Raw genomic sequence first — 23,613 nt, 5'->3', positions numbered from 1 at the left:
GCAGGAAGGGGGTGTACAAGGGAGGTGTGAGCAAATCTGGGCGCTAATAACAGATCCAACATATGCACAGAATTAGCATTTGGTAGCTGCATATCTCTAGATTTCTTCAAGCAGGCATGCTACACATCCTGACTCCTTTCACCATGCCCACTTCAAAGCACTGAAGTAGTCATGGTGGTTGGAGTAACATTTTAAGGTAAATTTACCTTGATTTCTCACTTTAGGGAATAACCCTGCAAATAACGAATTAAAAACCAAGAAGAAAGAAAACCTTATTTATTTTACAAGAACTGGTATGAAACACGCCTCCACCCAAACATGGTGTGGAGTACCAATGTCTCTTTACAGCTTTGCATAATTGGAAGTTAATTCAGCTTCCACATAAAGTTGTTTATATCCAAATATTTAAAGTCTGCAAGTTGTAATTTGGGCTCGAAGTGTGGTATGAAAATCCCAAGATTTAAAAATAAAATGAAATATAGTGACTTAATATAATATGCAAAGAATTAAAAAAATAAAAATAAGAGTTTGTGCGTTTACTTTTGAAAACATTTTTAACTTGGCTGCATTTGAATTTACAATGTTTTCTGTTACCATGACGAGACTCGAGATATCTTTCCATTTTGGAATTGCTCACTCAGTAGTTCTCCATGTTTTAGCCCACGTTTTGCACTTTCACACAATGTTTGCACTGGGTGGCCTGCTCGTCAAACCACCGAACCACAAACCGCCTTCAATATTTAACATTTTTTAGCACTTTATTTTTTATTTTTTTTAAATCAGGATTTGTTTTACCATACACAGAAAATCACTAGGTAGAGAAAATTGCATGAGTCGGTGGAATTGAAACTTTTAATATAGCCTTTTTTTTTTTTTTCTTTGGTAATTTCTCATACCAAAACGACTATGTGCCCAATAGATATACTTAGATTGCTTACCCAGGACATACTTGAAAATGAGAGAAATATCAATGTATCTTTCCTGGTAAAATATTTTGTAAATAATCTCTTGTCTGGAAAAAAAAAAATCAATTTTTTTTCAGGTAATGTGAGAATCCTAACAGCTTTCCTTATTCAAAACATGTTACCCAATAAAAAAAAAAAGGTTTCTTGCTATGTGTCAAACACTGTGGAAATCATAAAAGTGCAGCTCATAAGCCATTTTTTATTCCTCAAACTTTAATGCTATAATGTAGGTGTAACAGAAATCATTTACTAATCTGGAGTGAAAATGTTATACTACTCTTTGAAATTAATTCTGTAGTTTTTAATCATTTTGACCCTTAAAGATGGCTGTGACTATTCCATGTTTAATGTCTAAAAAAGTTAACAACTGATAGTCCATATCTCTTCTTGTACATATATTACACTGTAAAGTGTGACCCAATATTACTGCAGAGTGGCTGACAAGATATACACTCTATTATCTGAGTCATTTACTTATATAAAACACACCAGACTTAAAATGTGAATTCTGGAGAAATTAGCAATATGTTCATAAACTCATCTTAAGGGAACACTATAGGGTGAGGGAGACAAACCTGTATTCCTGAGCCTGTAGAGTTAAAAACACCATATAGCCCCCTATTGCCCTCCTCCTCCCACCCCCTCCCTCGTCCCCTAAATATAGTAAAATGTTACCTTTAGTGGCTGAGATTGAGGGGTAGGGGGAAAATGCCACACTCTGGCCAAAAGCATTCACTCGTAGAGATGCATTTAATCGATGCATCTCTGAGGAAAGTTCAGTGTCTCTGCAGAGGAAGCACTTCTAGTAGCCATCTGAGTAGTGGTCACTGGGGCTATGCCTAGACTGTAATGTAAACACTGCCTTTTCTCTAAAAAAAAAACTGTGTTTACAGCAAAAAGCCTGAAGGGAATGATACTCACCAGAACAAATACAATAAGGTGTAGTTGTTCTGGTGACTATAGTGTCCCTTTAAATAATTTTCTGAACATTTCGGGGCATGGTAATCTTTAAAAGATAATGCTTTTTATATTAATAATAAATGGTTTCTCACCTGTTACACCATGTAAAGCACTACAGAATGTGTTGGCACTTTGTAAATAAAGTATAATAATATATATATATATAATAATAATAATATATAAATTCTAATTCAGTGGTAACCAATTTTGTCTTCATCTGCTTCAAAATCTCCAACATTCTTAAACATCATGACAAGTATTTTAATTTTTGCTCCACTGTCTGAATTAAAGTTGAGCTAATACTGAAGCCTTAGCTGCGTAAAATATACTTTTTTTTTTTTTTCACCAGATATATGCTGTTTTACAATCCCTGTTGCTCGTCACTGTCTGAAAGCTAAGCAGACTGGGAGAGGAAGCCTTTTACATTAGTATGAGCCATAGCCAATTAGCAACTGCTCTCTTTGTTGAAGAGACACATTGCACATGCAACAGAAATAGAGGAACACTTAGAATTCTCGCTGCCTATTGGATGTGAAAATAAACACACTCACACTGGGACAGATTGCATACTTCCATGACAAGGAGTGATGCTGCCTACATAGGATAAAATGGCATGTATCTTAAATAGTATATCTCCATACTAAACGCAATGGTTTCATTTTTTTAAATTAAATAGGCAAATATTGAAAGTAAAAAGATTCAACGGCTCTTTAGATGAATACACTCTCTGTAACATTTGAAGTCCACTTAAGTGAATACATACAATCAGGGGCGGACTGAGAACCCTCAGGGCCCCCGGGCAAAATAAATCAAGGGCCCCCTTACAGGCCCCACCCATACTCCGCAGCAAGCGCCACCCATGTCCCGCCTCCATGCACCGCCTCCAGCCACACCCTACACAATCTTTAGACACAAGGAACAAAAGTGCAATAATCCCTTCAAGGCCCCAGTAGAGACTACAATTGAGGGCTAATGGGCCATGGAGGGGGGTCTTTCTAGCAGAGGCTATCTCAGTGTCCTTTAGAGAGTGTGTTAGAAAGAATCCCCTCCAGGCCCTATTAGAGACTACAATGGAGTCTAATAGGCTTGGAAGGGGGTCTTTCTAACAGAGGCCATCTCAGTGTCGCTGCTGGAAACAGTCGCCTCCAGGCCCCAGTAGAGACTACAATTGAGGGCTAATGGGCCATGGAGGGGGGGAGCATTCTAGCAGAGGCTATCTCAGTGTCCTTTAGAGAGTGTGTTAGAAAGAATTTCCTCCAGGTCCCATTAGAGACTACAATGGAGTCTAATGGGGCCTGGAGGGGGGTCTCTCCAACACTCTGGTTCCTATTCACAATATAGCAACACAACATAGCTGATACCTAGGCCAAGTTGGCTCCTCTTACCTTAATTACTGTTGCTGGCTGGCAGTCTGTGGGCTTGCTGGAAGGCTGTGGGCTTACTGGCTGCGGCTGGCAGGCTGTGGGCTTGCTGGCAGGCTGTGGGCTAGCTGGCTACTGCCGGCAGGCTGTGGGCTTGCTGGCTGCGGCTGGCAGGCTGAGGGCTTGCTGGAAGGCTGTGGGCTTACTGGCTGCGGCTGGCAGGCTGTGGGCTTGCTGGCAGGCTGTGGGCTTACTGGCTACTGCCGGCAGGCTGTGGGCTTGCTGGCTACTGCCGGCAGGCTGTGTGCTTGCTGGCTGCGGCTGGCAGGCTGTGGCTTGCTGGCTGGCAGGCTGTGGCTTGCTGGCTGCGGTTGGCAGGCTGTGGGGTTGCTGGCTTTAAGCCTAACTGGTGGCCTGTAGGCTGGCTGGCTGTCTACTGGCCAGCCTGTGGGCTGGCTGGCCTGTGGGTTGGCTGGCTTGCTGGCTACTGGGGCACTCGTAGATTATTTAAAGAAATAATCCATGCACAATAACCACTACTACTCTGTGTAGTCGTTATGGTGCCAGGAGGGCCGGGCCCCCCTCTCAGAGTAAGTAGTCAAACCGTTTAAGAACAGTTTGACAACTTACCTGGGGTCTGCTGGGATATGAGGCTGTAGTAGGGTATAGGAGCAGTGGTGCAATGTGTAAGGGGTGCAGTCTGTGTGAAAGGTTCAGTGTGTGTGAGGGGGTGTAGTGTGTGAATGTGTAGGGTGTGTGGGGCAATGTGTGTACGAGGGGGCTGTGTATGTGTGTGGCAATGTTAGTATGGGGGGCTGTGTGTGTATGGGTGGGCAGTGTATGTGTGTGTGTGTGAGGCAATGTGTGTAAATGTGTATGGTGTGTGTGGGGGCAGTGTGTGTGTATGGTGTGTGTGGGGGCAGTGTGTGTGTATGGGGGGCAGTGTGTGAATGTGTATGGTGTGGGGGCAGTGTGTTTATGGGGCTAAAGTTCACTCTCACCACTGCGACCACCAGGAATACCTGGTGGTCACAGTGTTGAGAGTGAACTCTAGCCCGTAGCTCCAGGGCTAGAGTTTACTCTTGCAAGAGCCGTAATGTTGCCGTGGTAACCGCGGCAACGATCTGTGCTCGCGCAAGAAGGACCCAGAGGAGCTGCAGGCTGAGCTCCCGGGTCCTCTCTTCCTCCCTCCCCTGCCGGCTGCCCGCACGGTGCCTGCGAACAGGGGAGGGGGCAATTGCCCTCCTCTTACTCCCCCCTCCCCCTCTTCTTACCCCCTTCTTACTCCCACTCTCTTCTTACCCCCATTCTTACTCTCCCCTCTTCTTACTCCCCCCTCCCCCTCTCCTTACTCCCCCTTCTTACTCTCCCCATCTTCTTACTCCCCCTCCCCCTCTTCTTACTCCCACCTCTTCTTACTCCTGCCTCTTCTTACCCCCTCCCCGCTCTTCTTACCCCCCTCCCCCCTCTTCTTACTCCCCCTTCCTCTTTTTACTCCCCCCTCCCCTCTTCTTACCCCCTTTACTCCCCCCTCTCTTCTTAATCTCCCCTCTTCTTACTCTCCCCTCCCCCTCTTCTTACTCCCCCCTTCCTCTTTTACTCCCCCTCCCCCTCTTCTTACTCCCCCCTCCCTCTTCTTACCCCCCCCTCCCTCTTCTTACCCCCTCCCTCTCTCTTTTTACCCCCCCTACTCCCCTCTCTCTTTTTACCCCCCTCCCTCTCTCTTTTTACCCTCCCTCCCTCTCTCTTTTAACCCCCTCTCTCTTTTAACCTCCCCTCTCTCTTTTAACCTCCCCTCCCTCTCTCTTTTAACCCCCCTCCCTCTCTCTTTTAACCCCCTCCCTCTTTTAAACCCCCTCCCTCTCTCTTTTAACAACCCCCCCTCTCTTTTAACCCCCCCTCCCTCTCTCTTTTAATCCCCCTCCCTCTTTTTTTTTACCCCCCTCCCTCTCTCTTTTTACCCCCCTCCCTCTCTCTTTTAACCCCCCCTCCCTCTCTCTTTTAACCCCCCTCCCTCTCTCTTTTTACCCCCCCCTCCCTCTCTCTTTTTACCCCCCTCCCTCTCTCTTTTAACCCCCCCTCCCTCTCTCTTTTAACCCCCCCTCCCTCTCTCTTTTAACCCCCCCTCTCTCTTTTAACTCCCCCACCCCCTCCCCGTAGCGTGGCCGAGAGGCTCTGCGTCCGCGGTGCCGACCGGATTGATAGGAAGGTGCACACACACTGAGTGTGCACCTTCCTGTCAGTCCGGCCGGGTACAGGAAACAGAAACTCCTGTTCCGCGCGGAACAGGAGTTTCTGTTTCCTGTACCCGGCCGGACTGACAGGAAGGTGCACACTCAGTGTGTGTGCACCTTCCTATGACTCCGGCCGGCACCGCGGACGCAGAGCAGCTCGGCCACGCTACGGGGAGGGGAGGTGAGAAGCTGCAGCCGCCTGAGCGCTCTTAAGAGAGCGCTCAGGCGGCTGCAGCATTTAAAGGGGCGGCCGGGCCCCCTGATGGCGGGCCCCCCTCCCGGCCGGGCCCTCGGACCATGTCCGAAGTGCCCGACCGGTCAGTCCGCCCCTGCATACAATTATCTCTGTGTTATATCTTCAATCTCTCACTTACACCAACACCATAAATGCCAAATAGAAAGAGCATGTCAGATATGTGATTGATGAGTTCTAACCAAAGATTGAGTCATTGTTGGTCAGTAATGGTTTGCTAAATTAGTATTGGAGTTATCGATTTCTCCTGACATCTGCGCCAAAGTTTATCATTCTCTAGCTAGAAATGTATAAAAGCATTTAGCATGGAATGAAATAGGTGATTTATATTGTTCTCGGTCTTGATTCTTCATTGAAATGCATTGTTTATTTTAGAAAGTGGTTGAGTTGTGCTCTCACATTTTTATTTTTTTTAAACCTCCTTTATTCTCCACTCCCTCCTGAGTGCATGCACTGTGAGCAGCCTATGATTAAACTGCAAAAGGCTCCTGTGATCAGCGCTGTACCTAGCGCGAGGCTGACAAGGCATTTGCCTTGGGTGACACTTGGGGCGGCAAAAAAAGCCACCCCCTAAACACCCTGGCAATTACCTTGCCAGCCTCTTGTCCTGGGGGACCCAAGAGCTGGCCGGCTGGCATCTCTTCAGGAGGAGGCAGGCGGTGACTAATATGACGTCACTCTGGCCCCGGCATCACTAAGAGGCGCACAAGGGAGCTGAACAGGGAAGAGCTCAGGGGACAGTGCTCCCTTGCCGCCCGCCTCCTCTGTTCACCTGCCTGCCCGACCACCCGCGCTTGCTGAGTATGCCCACCTGTGCCTGCCGAGTCAGCCCCACTAGACCTAATGGTACACTCTAGCAACTTAAAAAGCGAGTAAAAAAAATTGTGAGTGCGTTTGTGTTAGTTAGTGTGTTATTGTGTCTGTTAGTGAGAGTGTATACGTGTCTCACTGATTATGAATGTAAGCGTGTGTAACTAAATGAGTGAGTGTGAATGTCTGTGAATGTGTATGTTTTAGTGTATGTTGAAAGTGTGTGTTGGTTAAACAGTGTGTGTGTGACAATGATGGTGTATCTGTAAGTTAGTGTATGTCAGTGCATGTATCAGCGAGGGCGTGTCTGTCAGGAAGAGAAATTTGGAGGGGGAAGGGGGGTGCTCGAGTTTTGTCATGCCTAGGGCAGCACTAAACCAGAATACACCACTGCCTGTGTTGTTGCAGTGGGAGTGGAAGATCAGTGCTGGGAGCTATGCCCCTGCACTGGATTCTATTCCAAGTACATTTTATTATGCAGGTTATATTGCATATCGGTTAGGGGGGGGGGCTTCTCCATAGTGCCCAATAGGGCATATTATGCCTAAAAGGTCCCCCTTATCAAAAGGCGTGTAGCAACCTTTTAACAATTAAATGCTTCCTTTTACTAAAGGCACACTGTGGATTGGAGTTTATCCACCTTTTGTGAATGCTTCACATAAATGATGCATAAAATATGTTGCAAAAAAAATACCTCTTTTGATGTCCCCGCATTTTTGTCAAATTTAAAGACACAATTCAGAGGCAGATGTCCTCTTTGAACGTGCAAGTACATTGACTGCAAGTCCCTCTTCGGCAGCATTGATGTACCAGCTGACTGGTATGAGTTGGTATGGGAGCAATCTTCCCTGCCTACCTTCTGGAACAGGGATGGGCAGGGATTAGAGCTGGCTGCATAGAGCACAGTGTAGGGGTCTGGAGGACACATCAAGGGGATGGACCCACCAGTCAGCCTATTTACTGAAATATGCTGTGTATGGGCCTAGTGCCAAGTCCCAGCCTGCATCTCAAAATTGGTTTGCAGATTTGAAAATGCAGGCAAGGATTTATTTTTGCTGGGACAAAACCCCCAAAATATGGGACTGTCCCAACAAATGTGAGACTGTTGGCACTTATGACAAGTGTTATTTCTGCCTCTTTAATTGGCCGGGCTTCTAGGCAGTTTTGCGTGCTCCACTTTATAATTCTGTTCTGCCAAAATTAAATTGTAAGGTTGCAGGGATAGTGTCTTAGCACCATAACTACTTAAACTCAAATGTTTACTCTGTATAGAGTACCCCTGTTATTGGGCAGTCAAAGCACTACAATCATTACATACTGCTATAATTGGTGTTCTAGTACAACCAAATTGATATACCTAATACTGAAGTGAAACTTCTTGAGCAGAGATAATTCTATAAGTGCCTTGGGCATAACCCACATATTGGAAGGTACCTACAGCCTGCTAGCACCATAACCACTACTATGGCATGTAGTTGTTATGGTATTTAGACTGCCCCTTTAAGGAATGTTTTTTAATGGAGCTTGATTTTTTATTTTTTTTTAAGTGTCAATAAAGCAGGGTGCAGTCTTGTAGCAATGATATTCAATTAATATTTTCTATCTACTGATTTAAATATACAATATACTATTTGAGGAAATAGCAATATTCTAAATAATACAAAGCCTTTTATTAACTAAGCAAACAATTGTGTATTTAGTGATTTACATATAAAACATGTAGATCGTGGGATTATGACTGGGAATCTGACTGTTTTTACTTACAGGTATAAACATTGTACCAAGTGTAATAAAACCTCCTGATGACAGATTATGCAGGGATAAGTTGCTGTTGTTAAGAACACTGTGGTGTTCACCAAACAAGGGAATTTTACATTTCAGACTAAATTTACCAAATTGGGAAATGTCTCTGGCACACTTATATTTCTAATTCCACTATTTTCACTGAAATAATCTGTTCTTTGTTAAATGTCTATATTTACCTGTTAAGTAAATACATACCTTTATTAATAAATTAAAAGAAATTATGATTGATGACCATTTCTCTATAGCCAAAATGCAAAGTGTGCTGGTGTAGTGCACGATATGTATACAAAGTATAACAACCACATGCAGAAACAAAGTAAAATAATAACAGTAAAAAAAAAAAAGTATAGTAAGCTATATTGTTCTGTTTGGATATACATGTAAGTCCTAATAGTATTTTATTTAAAAGAACACTCTAAGCACTATAACCACTACAGCACACTTTAGGGTTGATGGTGCCAGGAGGACCGAGGCATCCCCCGAATGTAAGAAGTTAACCGTTTTCTAATGACTTGACTTCTCACCTGCCTCTATGAAAGCCGGCAGCTCTCCGCTCTGAACTAAGTCAGCATAGATCATTGGCTGAGTGTGATTGGCTGATGCTCTCCGTCAACGAGTTGGCCCTGCACAGCAAGGTTTAGCTCAATAGAGCTAACTGAAGCTCCTAGCAGTCAGTTCCAGCTCTTCTTGGCAGAGGTAACCGGCACAAGGTGTAAGTAGTCAAACCTTTAGCAAACAGCTTGACTACTTACCCCATGTAAGAAGTCAAACCTTTAGCAAACAGTTTGACTACTTAGACTGGAGGAGGGGTGTGCCAGGGCACTCCTGGTACCATAACCACTTTGAGTGCTCCACAACAGAGTTAAATATTGTTAATTTTTTTATTACTATTATTTCAAAGAAGTTATGTATAGAGGACAAAAAAGTACATGGTGAAAACTAGATGACCGCTAGTTTGGTTTAATTCAGCTATTTCTATACACACAAACTGTAAAATTGCAGATTATAGGTTATGTACAAAGTGAGGGTGGCAACAAAAGAAAAAAAAAAACAACTAAAAATATTCTTCTGTTTTCAGAGCCGCAAAAACAAAGCTGAGCGTTACTTTCTGAAGGCAATTGAACTGGATTCCACCAAAGGAAACTGTTATATGCATTACGGTGAGTATCTAAAAACCTGATTCCTACTAAATAATTTGGTATTTATATATTTTTTTTTTTATTTCTCAAAAAGCTCAAAATAACTTTTTATTTCTCATTTACTTCAGTGAATATTTTTTTGGGGCGGGGAGATAACTTTTCTATTTAGCATTTTTTCATATTTTTTGAATATTGCTATTTCAGTTTTGGTATTTTACATATTTATGATTTGCATTAATGGTGACTTTACTGGGAGTGATGCTTCCAACAGAGGGGAACTGATTCCAACAGAGGGGAACATCATGGAACATCAGAGGTATAAAGAAGTTACATTCATTCTGAGATCTGGTTGATTTCAGTCATTTAATTTAAAGTATCATGAATACCGTTCTTGCTGATTACTTCTTTGAAGATTGTTTTCCTTGTTATTGGAAAGCAATGTTGGCTCATGTCAGGTGATAAGTTCAAAGTGGTTTCTTACAGGAAAGTGTGAGAAAGCAGTAGTTTGTCTTGGGGCACTTGGAGGAGAGGGGTGCATAATTTTGTATAGTATGTTAGCATGCTGTGCTGAGGATCAAAACCTTTCAAGTGATTTGCAGTTAAAAAAACATCCTTTCAGTGTCACATAAGAGGTCTTCTGTAGACCTAACCTTGTCTGTGATGTCTGCTCTTTTTCACTGTGGGGTGTGTGGTGCCAAATGGGGAAAAAAAAAAACACCACCAGTTTCAGTTTTGCTCTCTCTGACATCTCTCTGACATTACCCTTCAAGATATTGGAGACTAATTCCGATCACACTCAGCCATTCTGTGTTTTCAACACAATTTACTGCTTTTGCTATAATCCTAGACTGTTTGCCATCATTCTGGAGTTTAGTATCTAAGGGTGGTTGGTGCTAAATCAAACTTTAATATTGAGGAAATGTAATCAATACATTATGGTAGCACAATGGGGAGATGAAATTGTATTATCTGAAAGGTGCCAACATGTCATTTTGACAAGTGCACATTAAGGGGTGCGTTAGTTAAAGGGGAACTGTCAATTATAGCATAATATATGAAACATTAAAAATCACCTATAACGTGTCTTAACCTTTGTTTTCCAATTTCTCTTTAATTTATATGGAAGACTTAGCAGTTACTAGCCAGTTCTGTCTAGGCACAGCCAGGGCACACATGGGTTTGGATGAAGAGAAACAGAAACACAAGGTGGGATTTATCAAAGTGTCATGTTCTTAAACATGGTGCAAACATGTAAGAAAGGGAAATAGTTTCCAATGGAATGTGCCTCCTAGTTCCATTAGTTCCCATGATGTAGTACTAGTTCTCTGCTTCATTTTTCAGAACACAATACTTTGATGAATCTCCCCCCATGCTTTCTGTATCTCACATGTTTTTTTTTTTTTTTTTTACTCCTCTTTGCTAAACGAGTAGAACAGAGGACAGAATTTCTAACCATGATTATCAAGATGGAAGCACTCTGCCCTTGGATAGAGCAGTGTCAATATCTACATTTAATTTTATTTCACAGACTTGGCAAACATACATATTGTTAGGGGGACCTTACTATGGATTCAGTTTCATTCTGTTGGTCGATAACAGTTGATAATTATGAAGAGACAATTATGGCCAATATATTTTATTGCTTTTTTTTTCTGTATTTAATGCCAATCAATATTGTAAGTATAACTAAATAGCTCAATTGGTTGGCTGACCGAAATAAAACCGTCAATACAATTACATGAAAGAAAGTCTTTAATGAAACCCTAATAGTGTTCTTTATAATAAAAAAAACCCTATGGGGGGAGGTGGGTCAATAAGACCCCCATAATAGTATAAAGTTATAAGGTTTCCCTTATGCCTCCACCTGACATGCTGTGGGTGGGGGCCTGTATACTAAACAGTGAACAGCAAACAGTGGATTGGACCTGCAAGAAGTAAAATGCAGAAAGGGGTGGGGGAAGGAGTCACATAACTAGTTGCAAGGGTGCTATTGCATTCAGAATACACGTTTGTAATCCTAGTTCTATAGTGTTTTTTTGAACAAGATCAGCTCTCCCAAGCAAGTATAAAGACAGATTCTCAGAGGCAGAAACACCACAGATTTAAAAAAAAGTGTGTAAATGACAAGAGATATGCAAAAACATTTCTGTATAAGCTGAAAATATCCCCAAAAACATTTCCATCATATTATCAAAAAAATAAAAAAAAATAAAAAAAATGGATATTTAAAGTAACATACACTGGGACATACACATAGAAATATTATAATCTGAATAATTTCTAGGTTTAAATGTAACAAACTAGTTCTCAAGGTACTGTATTACAATGAGAGACAACATATCTGCTTGTTGCTTCATTACCTTAGGAACATTAAAGGGTTATTTTCATAAAACACTGGTTTTGGTTAGAGCAAGCCTTGTTGTGATGGTACATCTGTTCCTCATCCTCCCGAGGAATGTAAAAAAATAAATACAGCTAAATATTAATTGATCCAGCACTGAGGCCTGTTCTCCCTGCAGCCCTATTATGCACGGTTAATGTCACACCCCCTCGCTGAAGAGGGAGGGAGCTGAGGCAGGGTAGGCTGAGGGAGGGACATGGGTGGCACTGAGGGAGACCGTGCCTTCTTTGGCTGGCTGGCACCGCGTGCTGGCGTCAGACACGAAATTTGTATCAAGCTCACATTGGCAACCGAAAACTCTGGTTTCCAGCAGGCTAATGATTCCCCAATAAAAATGGCCAGAAGTTGAGTTTCATCTCCCACAGATGTGGGGTTAAACTCTGTGCAACGTTACATAGTGAAATGCTGCCCACAGAGAATCCAGGTACCATCACTACTTCAAATCACTGAAGTTGTCATTGTTCTTGGTGTAAACCTTTAGCATCAGACAAGTACAGCTTATTGTTGTGCTTATGGTGTTAGGAAGCAGTTCCTGAAAATCTACCTTTTTAAAATAGTGTTGTTTTTGTACACAGCAAAATTACCAGCCTGGCCCTGTGAGTATCACTTTAAGGTGAGCAGGGAACTCTTATTTGTGTGCATGGTTTCAACATAGCTCCTGCAAGTAAAGGATGTAGTAGTAAAGGGACACTATGGTCACTAAAACAACTTTAACGTAATGAAGCAATGTTGGTGTATAGAGCATGCCCCAGAAGTCTAACTGCTCAATTATTTGCCATTTAGGAGTCAAATCACAATATGTATGCATCCCTGGGCCCACCTCACTGCATGTGACTTGCACAGCCTTTCTAAACACTTCCTGTAAAGGGTCTTCTAATGTTTACACTTCCTTTATTTCAAAATCTGTTTGCTTTAGAATGTCTTATCACGTGCTCTGTTAATAGCTTCCTAGACCCTTCAGGAGCCTCCTGTATGAAATTAAAATTCAATTTACAGAGAAGGAGATTAAAACCATTTATATTAAGTTTCACCTGATTGAAATTGAAACAGTGTTTTTCATGCAGGCTGTGTCAGCCAGGGGAGGTGTGGCTAGGGCTGCATAAAAAGTGAGGGCTGTGGGGTGTGTGGTGCCATCACAAAAGTGATTTAACTCCTAAATGGCAGAAAATTGAGTTGTAAGACTGCAGGGGCATGGTCTACACACAAAAACTGCTTGATTCAGCTAAAGTTGTTTTGGTGACTATAGTGTCTCTTTAAACAGTGCGAGTAAGCTGTGCATGCAACTTTTACTTTACTGAGAGGGTAGTGGATGCATGGAATAGCCTTCCAGCTGAAGTGGTAGAGGTTAACACAGTAAAGGAGTTTAAGCATGCGTGGGATAGGCATAAGGCTATCCTAACTATGAGATAAGGCCAGGGACTAATGAAAGTATTTAGAAAATTGGGCAGACTAGATGGGCCGAATGGTTCTTATCTGCCATCACATTCTATGTTTCTTTTTTTTTTTTTTTTATTCTTTATTTTTGTTGTGCATAAGCTTTTAACAATCGGTTGTGAGGTACCCCAACGGCATTCCTCCAACGCATAGTAGACAGTTTAACAGAGAGGTACATGCAATATCTAGCACAAATTTTGTGTTTAAAGGTAGTTGAGTATGGACATGGTAGGAGGCAAGCTTAGTTAACATTAAACTTTGTGTCGCTATTGTGTTCAGGCCTCTGAGTGCATATCTGTGGAGTGTATGAGTAAAGTGAGGTGAGATGCTATGCTGGGATGCACAATGTGTAATTATGCTAGGTCTAGACGATTTTCTTTAAAAGTGATTAGAGTTAAAAACAACAAAAAACTACAAAGGGTCATCCGGCCAGGTGCGCTCGGTACAGTGAGTAGGCTCGCTGTGCTACTGCCTGAGCTATACATGAGCAGTTGCCTTTTCCCCTTTTTTCTTTTTTAAGAGATTAAACATTTATCGCAATACAGTAACCTATCCATTAGTATGTGCGTTCGGGTGCTGAGTAATACAAAGGTCTAATCATGCGAGGCAAACTTCTCAGAACAATATATGCTGGCTATCAGCGATACTGTCTATACCTGAGGAGGATTAAGTATACATATGGAAAGCACAGTGCATATAAAAACAGAAAGAAAAAAGATTAAACAAAAATAGGGTATATGCATCAGGAGTAACTATAACTGAGAGTGACCCCTCGGAGGTCCCTAAGACTCTTCATTTGTGAGTCCAACTCATGCAAGACACAAAAAAAAAACCAGAAAGCTTCTGAGTCTGTTGCGGGTGCCTTTGGAACAACTTGCCAGGAGTGGGACAGTCCCCAGCTCTTCTTTGGAGCTAGCCAATTCCCTGTTGGAGCCAGACGAAGTTTTGCCATGAGAGTCCCGGTGTCAGGCCTAGCAGCCTGCAGGAGTGGAAGCAGGTAAGCTCAGAGTAGCATTCCGGCAAGGTGTTCGACGTCTGTCTGATCTTTGCTAGTGGCAGCAGTGACTTACTTGGTTTGTGGTGCAGCGCAGTTGTGCTGCGCCTTGATGGGTCACCAACCCTTCGCTCCACCTTGGGTCTCCTCCTGCATTGTTGTGCCACTCTAGCTTGATGGGCAACATCTGCAGCTTGGGAAGCTTCTCTGCACTGTTGTCCCGCAGCCGGCAATCTGCTTGGTGCAACGGGTCTCATACGCGCTTGTAACTGCGTCCCCCTCAATGGCTCCTTCTTCCGTGCTGCCTTGCACTGATGTTTAGATGGGGGATGCCACGCGCCTCTCCGCCATTTTGGGGCCTGTTCCACCGTATTTGACTCTGTCTTGGTATTCCTTCTAGGGGCTCTCTGCCCAGGTGGGCTTGTAGCGCATGGGTGATTCGCTTGTGGTGTCCGGTGGAAAGAAGACCTGGGTGGCCTCTGGGTTTGTTTCCGCGCTGCCCCGCACTTGGATGGGGTTTGCCTCCCGAGTGCCCCTGCTGCTTGTGGGGTTACGGGCTTTGGCAGAAAGCTATCCTGTGTTTGTGGCGGTGCCAATGGTCGGAGCCTGTATTCAAGTTGCTGCCAGAAATTATAGAAGTGCCTGTCCAGCCGGGTGAGTATGTCGCTGGGGTCGCTGTTTGCAGATGGGAGCCATGCTTCCTCCGCCATCTTGAGTGGGTCGTGTGTCGGTAGGCCCGAGTTTGTGGTTTGTCCACCTTAGCGTGTGCAAATCAGCTCACCGGTGGGGACCGGGATAACCCCCTCCGGTCCTATGGGGGGGGGACGGAGTTGCGGTAAGGTTTCTTGCCAGGTGTGCTCTCCGGATTGGGAGATTGGCCGTCTCCCCCACTTGCCGGGCACGCTAGGCCGCAGGTTTCTGTCGAGGTTAGTGCGTGTCAGACTGTTACGCTCCGGGCCCAGAACGGTACCAGGGGTGAGAGTGTCGGTCTGCAGCTGCAATAAGATTATTTCTGCGTTGCTTTTAGGCTATTTAGCACAGATTTCAGGCCTGAAGGGCCGGAGCTATTTGAAAGTGCGTCCAGCCATGGTGAGTGTCAGGCCCCGCCCCCCACATTCTATGTTTCTATGCTCATACTATAGAATACTTAGTTGGCTGAATGAGGAAGAGATGCCTGCCCATATGCCATCCATGGAAGGTGGTGAAGCCTCTCCATCATGCTTAAAAATAAATACCATGAAAACTATGAGGATTAAAAAAAATACATTTTCAGTGACCCATTTTTGGCACCACAGACAATACAATAAGCTGTAGTGGTTATAGGTTACAGAATGTATATTCAAATGTAAATATATTTTCCTTCTTTGCTTGCTAACCAAATCAGTTTTGCTTTTTTACCTCTGCAGTTCGCGATAAAGGTCTGAAAGCCTTTTTTTTTTTAACTGCACTGTCTTCCTTTCTATTGATGTGAACTTCTCAACTCCACCGCACCTGATATGAATTTTCTCCTTGTGCCTTAGGCTTATCTCTTCAGTCTATTAGCTGAATATATTTTTTTTCTTTTCTTTTTATATTTATAATGTATATTTTTATAGTGATGCATTTTTCATGTTTTTGATTATTAATATTTATAAAAAATACAATCACATGTACGGGGGAGATCAGCGTGTGAAGTGGCACCTTATCACCTTAGAGTGCAGATAATATACAAAATAAAACTATTAGAATATTTCAGAGGTGTCCAAGCCGTTTTTTTTTTTTTTTTTTTTTTTTTTACTTTATTTCCCAGCATTTTCTACCAGCCTTTTGTCTTTGAGCTATGCTTATTTTATTTTCCAGCAGAGGTGTTTTTGATCACTCACAGGGTATTTCACTAAAGTAGGAATTCAAAATGAATTTAAAATCTAAGGCCAGCGTTGCCTCACTGAAAACATAACTGACTTAGAGAATTTATCCAGTTCAGGTATTTTGACATTACATTTTAGATTCACTTTGAATTCTCACTAGTGAATAACCCTGTGACGTTTTATTATGTTTAGTTGTATATCTACATCATTATACATTTACGCCTAGTATGTAAACATTTCACCTGTGTTTGCTCTTTGCCATGCTATCTATAAGGAGGATTTATAATTCATTTAATTGGATTAAAACCGATTGTCCTAGAGTCACAGGAACACTCCAAACACCTAATGCACTCTAGCTTTATGAAGTGCTTTATGTATTGAGTGTGTCCTTTTTTCTTTGCACATTTCAATTGTAATTTGTGTCGTTTTATAAATTAACCTTGTAACATTGTTACAACCCCCTGGCTGTCAATCAGACTTTTACTGTTACTTCCTGATAGTTTAGCTCAGTGGGGTTAAACTGAAGAGGCAGCAATTGCTCAGAGCACCTGCCTTGCAAAGACTTCTCATTGAGCTGCATTGTGAAGTCTGTGATTGAACAGCCACAGTCTTGGTTGGGGAAGTAGCAGAGGGCTTGAAAAGACTCCATACAAGCGATCGGCAGCTTTTTCAATGAGAACATGTATAATTAAAGGCAAGCGTGTCTTCATTGGGGTGTATCTACTAAATAGTGACATATTTATTTGTATTTGGGCCGTGGGGTGTCAGTTTAAAAAAATAGAAGACAGTCTGCAAATTTAAGTTTTCTTTTCTATATTTTTCTTTGCATATGCTCAAGCTGTTTTCTTTTCTTCTATAGTGGTTATGGTGCCAGATGTCCATTGGTGCCATCTTACAGTAATTAGTAAAACAATTTATTAACACTTTGACACTTACCTGGGTCCACTGGGTGTCTATGGTCCTTCCAGCCTTCCCAATATTTCTAAGAGGAATTTCTCATTCAACTTTAGAGACATCAGTTTTATAAAATTATTTACTTTATACATTGGCTGAGAGTGTCCGTCTCATGTTCTACTTGATACACGTGTTATTTTTACAAAGTACAATATTAAAGCACACCTCTAAGTGATTGGTTTATGTAAGACATGTTTCCATTCCTTAGCACGTTGGTTCAAATGCTAGCATGAGTTCAGAATTATACTTTCCACGTTGCTTTGATGTATACTTTGTCCACTGACAGAACATGCTAATTAAGAGGGCACACCAGGTTGGATTTTAGAAATTTTTTTTTTTTTTAAAGCTTTATATCGAAATGCTTTTAAAAATATGCAAAACTCCAGGCTTTGCAGCTTCTGCATGATCAAGAGCCTCCCAGTTCAGGAAGTGACTCATCCAACCACAGTGCTACCTTAAGTTTTTCTTATAAGTGCTGAGCTTAACTCACGTATACTGGTACTTTATCAGTACGGTGGAGATTTGGGAGTTGTTGTAGAAAACAGCTTATAAAAAAACAAAACAAAGAGTAAACATAATTAACTGTAACTTAACCTATATGTTGAACTTAATGTGTGTGTATGGACTGGCTTTTTAATTAAATCATAAAGTTCTTTTGGGGATTATAGCACTGAGAAGCCAAATTTAAACCCCTGACTTCCCCCCCCCCCCTCAAAAAAAAAAAAGGATTTACAAAATAACAACCTTACATGCTTCAACATTATCGACTCCGTGTGTAATATTGGAAAGTAATCTGTGTTCATCTTTGGCATAGTAGCTGTAGCATTTTTTAGATTACATTTTCCATTATTTTGTCTATATGGTGTCTATAAAATGTCTATATGGTGAGACTAAACTTAAACACGAACGCATCCAGATCCAGCATGCTACATCCATATATCCATATTCTGTACAAAATTATTTCTTCTTCCATGCAAAAAATAACTAAAAATCTGTGAGTATTTTGAGTGGAATTTGACAGAACCATCAATCACATTTATATCTAAATGTGCCATAGGACATGCCAGCAATTTTCTGAGAATTTCAAATACCATGCAGTGTTTTTTTGTGCTTTCTGCTTTTCGTGCCGACATTTCCTCAGGAATGTTAACCTCCGGCATCGATTTAACCTTATTCCACTCATCTCAGGCCGTTTAATCTCAGAGAATTGTTTTCTTTATTTAAAGGTGATTGAACAATGTCCATTATTACAAAGAGACTGAGAAGAGATACTGGCTTTTATTTCAAGCTTAAATATAAATGTAATATTGCCAAAACTAACACAGAACATGAAACATTCTTAAATCAGCAGGAACGTAAGGAACTAGATCATTGACCACATGTTTGAGAGGAATTAATTCTACATAAGTTCATTGGACCGACCATTTACCTTACTCTGCAGTCTGTTGCCCATACAGCATGGAAATTCTTTGCATGGCACTTGTTTGAGACCACCCATAACTTCCTTGGAAGATGAACACAGTGCTTCAAATTCTCCACCATTTCAAAATCTAGTTAATTTGCAGGCTATTGTTCGGAAAAATGCAGACTTTTTGTTCAGGAGTATTGGGTATTGAGTATTGTGTGTGTGTGTGTGTGTGTAAATCCTGCAATATAATTTGTGTAGTGCCAGATAATATAATGCAGGCGTGTATGCAGCGTAAATGCATTGTTCTATGAGTGAGTAGAGCAGATATTTGTAAAAGCAGAAGTGTATTTGTATGCAATGTTTATGTGTGAATGTAAGGGTGTTATATGTTGAATGTGAATGCAGGAGTGTATTTTTGTGGAGGACTTGTGTGTGAACAAAGGGGAGTTTTGGTGTATAAATGCCAGTGTGTATTAGTGTGGTAAGTCTGCATATGAATGCCAGGATAGATTTATATGGAGTGTCAGCATGTGAACGCAGTATGTTTGAGCAGTGTGCATGTGAATGCTGGAGTGTATTTGTATGTGTGCAGAGTGTGAGCAGTGTGTATGTGAATGAGGGGTGTATCTAAAATCTGTGTCGGAGTATGCTGTTGTATTTGAAACTTGTATCAGTGTGTATGTGAATGAGGAGTACATCTGAAATCAGTGTCAGCATGTGTGTAATGAGGTATATTTAAATGCTCCAAGTGTTTTTGTTGTCTTTTGACTCTCCATCTTCTTCTGAGTTTGACTCTCTCGATCTTCACCAATCTGTATGTGTGTCTTCCCACTGACTCCCTCTTTTATATGTCACTCCTTGCCTCCCCTTTTGTTACTCTCTAACAGCAGTTGTCACCCATCTGATCAATTTCTGTCCCCCTCACAACCCACTCAGTTGTGCCTGTGCTGTACCTAACACTTCTTCCCAAATAACCCACATTTGTCTTCCATCTCAATTAAAGGGACACTATAGGCACCCAGACCACTTCAGCTTATATAAGTGGTCTGGGTGCACTGTCCCAGGTCCCTTAAAGGAATCCTATAGTGCCAGGAAAACAAACCCGTTTTCCTAGCACTATAGGTCCCTACAGTGCCCCCCCTCAGGCTCTGCCCACGCTTCTGACGTTGGCAGGGGAGACCTAATGTGCATGGTCGCACGCGCATTAAACCTCCCCTCAGGAAAACATGCAATGGGGAAAATCTGACACTGGAGGTCTGTGAGGATGTCCAGCGTCAGATAATGGACCAAAAGTCCGTTTGGATTCCAGAAGCCCTCTAGTGGCTGGTAGACAGCCACTGAGGGCAGACTTAGAGCTGCAATGTAAACATTTCAGTTCTATGGAACTGCGGTGTTTTACATTGCAGCACTAAGTGCAATAGGGAGACAGCACCCAGACCACTTTAATGAGCTATAGTGGTCTTGGTGCCTACAGTGTCCCTTTAAACCTGTAAAGGTAATTATTGCAGTATTTAGGAAACTGCAATAATTACCTTTGAGGGTTAACTCCACCTGTAGTGTCTGTCTACTAGATAGCCACTAGAGGGACTTCCGGGTTGTCAGGCGTCTTTTGGTCGCCTGACACTGGACGTCCTTACTCTATGCATGAGGACATCCAGCAACATGTAAAACCCTATAGAAAAGCATTATACATGCTTTCCTATGGGGAAAGTACTAATGCGAGCGCAGCCATTGCTGCACATGTGCCTTAGGTCTCAAGAGTGGAGGCGGAGCCTGAACTAGCGTCGAGTGACATAGGTGCTGGAATCAGGAAATTACAGGGTTGGAAACCCGACACTAAAGTTTCCCTTTAAATTTTTAACCCACCCCATTAATTTTTTATTTTTTTTATATTTTTTTTATTTCATCTTGATTGCATTTTATACAAAAAAAAATACATTCATGACACATTTAAATATTTATAAGCATAGGGAATACACTTAAACAGCAAAATAAGGAATATATAAAGGCTTGTACAAAAAATATTCTGTAAGCAGGCAAGCAATCAATATTAGGTAATGACACCTTAGTTAAATAATAAAATAAAATCCCCTATAAGTGGAAAACTTATGATAAAAACACACACAGCACAAAAAAATACAAAAACATTAAGAAAAACAACAACAAAATAAATAAACAAAAACAAACAAACCCCTGAGGTGTCTCACCAACATCTTACCCACACCTCTATAAACCCCTGTGTGCCTCTGCCCTGTCTCACCCCTACATCCTACATATGTTTCTGCACTTTTAACCCTTAGCCTGCTTACCTGCACCAGCTTGGGAGGATCTGCTGTGCCAGGCTCCTGTTCTCACTCTCCATCCATGCTGTGAGTGCTCCGTGTGAGAGGGGAGCAGGGGGTGTGATGTCACTTCCTGCCCCCTCCCATCCTCACACGGAGCACTGTGCAGCAGCTGCAGGGACAGAGCGAAGACCTAGCAGTGAGAGCAGGTATGCTGCCAGGTCTCACACTGAGTGGGGGGATTAATTTGCTGAGCGAAATGTTGCAGAGCCCCAGTGTACGATCCTGGGCCCCTGCAACCTTCTTTCTCACAGAAAGGTGAATATAGCCGGGCCCCTGACTGCCTCAGGCCCTCGGTCCATGACCGATCTGCCCGAGTGGTCAGTCCGCCCCTGTCTGTGTATAGGTTCTGTCTATGTAGGAGGATGTAGTGAGCGTGTACATACAGGCTGTAGTGTATGTGTGTGTTTATAGGGGATGTAGTGAATGTGTAGGGGTTGTAGAGAGTAAGGGAGTCTGTATAGGAGATCTAGTGTCTGTGTAGGGGTTACATAGTGTGTATCAGGGATGTACTGTATGTTTTAGGAATGTTGTGTTTGTAGGTGGTGCAGTGTGCATCTATAGGGGACCTAGTGTGTGTATGGAATGCATTGTGTAAATGGGATGTACACTGTGTGTCAGGTTGTTTGTGTGTGTGTGTGTAGGTGATGTAGTTTATGTCTGTAGGGGATCCAGTGTTTTGGAGGGGTGTGTGTGTGTTAGGCCTGTATTGTTTGTGTTGGGAGAGTTGGGGAGGGATGAGAGGGGAGCAATTTAAAAAATATATAAATATCTTTTTTTTTATTTTTTATAAGACTTTTTTTCCCCCTCTCCCTTCCTTTGGCTAGGGAGGGTGGACTTTGAAAGGCCTGGTGGTCCAGTGGTACGTGGTTACTGTAGACCTGCACTTTCATTAGGTGCAGGTCAAGATACCTCTTCTCACGAACTCTTGCTCTGGTCTGTGTCGGAACATTGCCAATGTATACTGCAGCAACACTCCAATCCACGCAGCTCACTGGAGGGATACTCTGCATGCACCTGTCTGAGGTACAGGTTAAAACCTACCTGGTCCTCCCTCTTTTCCATTATCCTGCCGATCAGCGCCGGCCCACCATGGGCTGGTAAGGAAGATCCTTTCATCTTGTAACGGTGTAATACACCAACAGGTAGAGTTTAGGATAGCAAGGGGCAAGACTAGGATATAATGTATTACTAGGCCTTAGAATTGCCGGACTAAACGTCAGACCGAGATAAAGCGTAATTAGAGACGAGCCAAGGTCAGGGTAAAGGAGAGACAGTGAAAACGAGAACTAGCCAGAATCAGGTACACGGTAATCAATCAGACGAGCAAACAAGACAGGAAAGGGTTAAAGATAAACTCAGAGTCAGGAACAAAGCCAAGGTCAATACCAGAACAAACACAATAGATCAAGGAATGCACTAAAGGGTACTGAAACCATGATAGGGCAAAGTGGATAGGGAAGTTTAAATATCCTTTAACTAACATTTGATTGGCCTATGTCCTCAAAACGTACATGTGGGGGTGCCGGAATGACGTGGGCCAAGGGGAGCCTGAATCCACTTGTGGCTCGCTCGTGATGCTAGCCGCACTCCTGGTGCCAGGCGGGCCGTGTGACCACTCACTGCGGTCAGCGCACGTGGCCTGCTCAGAAGAGGAGTTCGAGCTTGTGTGGAGGCAGGAGTGCTTGAGCCGCGCACCCCGGCCAGCCCCCGGATAAGGTAAGTACCACCACAGATCTCCCCTGTCTGCCTCTGCTCATGGCCATCATGCCCCACTAGACATTTGCCCAGTTTGCCCGATGACCAGTCCATGTTTGGTTATAGGTGCAAATCCCCTGGTCTTTATCTGGGGAATTGGAGCAACCAAATGTTTTTAATGTTTGTGAATGATGAGGTAACCCAAGTTATATGGAGATTCAACCAATTTAAACAGACAACTGAACTGCAGCTGTAGAGAAGTCAGAATTATTATTATTATTATTATTGCCATTTATATAGCGCCAACAGATTCCGTAGCGCTTTACAATATTTTGAGAGGGGGGGTGTAACAATAAATAAGACAATTACAAGAAAACTTACAGGAATAATAGGTTGAAGATGACCCTGCTGAAATGAGCTTACAGTCTATAGGAGGTGGGGTATTAGAAACATTAGGATAGGAAATATCAAGTAGGAGTGAAGCAGAGCTGGAGGAGAGAGCAAAGCGACAGGTATGTAAGGGAGAGATTACTCTGGGAGGCCATACACTTTCCTGAAGAGATGGGTTTTAAGGCCCTTCTTAAATGATTGAAGACTAATAACTGAATGCATGGCTAAATAGGTTAAAACAGGCAAATTGTGACAATTAAAAAGCATTTGTTGGGTTGACATTTTGATATTTTAAACAAAGAATCGCACAGCTAGTATTTAAATCTTTTTCAGTGATCAGAAAATATTAAGATGAGATAAAAAAACAAAGCAAAAACACTAAATGGCAGCATCCATAGGAGTACAAAGAGACATTGGGAAACTCTTGTTTCAGAGTTAAGTGTAGGGATGAATTACAATCTTATTCTGCCAGCTCTTGGGTTCAGGAAATGTGTGCAGCTGCACGTCGTTATAGCCATTCATTTTGACTTATTTAAAATTCAAAGTATGTTTTTTTTCCCATCATCGGTCTAATAGAAACAGCTCTTTAGACTCTTATAAAAACATTCTGTGAGACA

At 42.5% G+C, this 23,613-nt stretch overlaps 1 protein-coding gene across 1 annotated transcript in view; it reads left to right on the top strand.

Annotated features, from left to right (window-relative positions):
- Positions 1-23,613, top strand: part of TMTC2 (transmembrane O-mannosyltransferase targeting cadherins 2) — a 244,666-nt gene that overhangs the window by 193,393 nt on the left and 27,660 nt on the right. The window contains exon 9 of the mRNA XM_063445170.1: positions 9,468-9,549. Coding sequence (XP_063301240.1) covers positions 9,468-9,549 — 82 coding nt within the window. The remainder of the gene's footprint in view (positions 1-9,467; positions 9,550-23,613) is intronic.

Source organism: Pelobates fuscus, chromosome 3 (genome assembly GCF_036172605.1).
Source record: "Pelobates fuscus isolate aPelFus1 chromosome 3, aPelFus1.pri, whole genome shotgun sequence".
Taxonomy (NCBI): domain Eukaryota; kingdom Metazoa; phylum Chordata; class Amphibia; order Anura; family Pelobatidae; genus Pelobates; species Pelobates fuscus.
The sequence above is the reverse complement of the archived record's forward strand: the minus strand, read 5'-3'. Positions and strand labels throughout refer to the sequence as shown.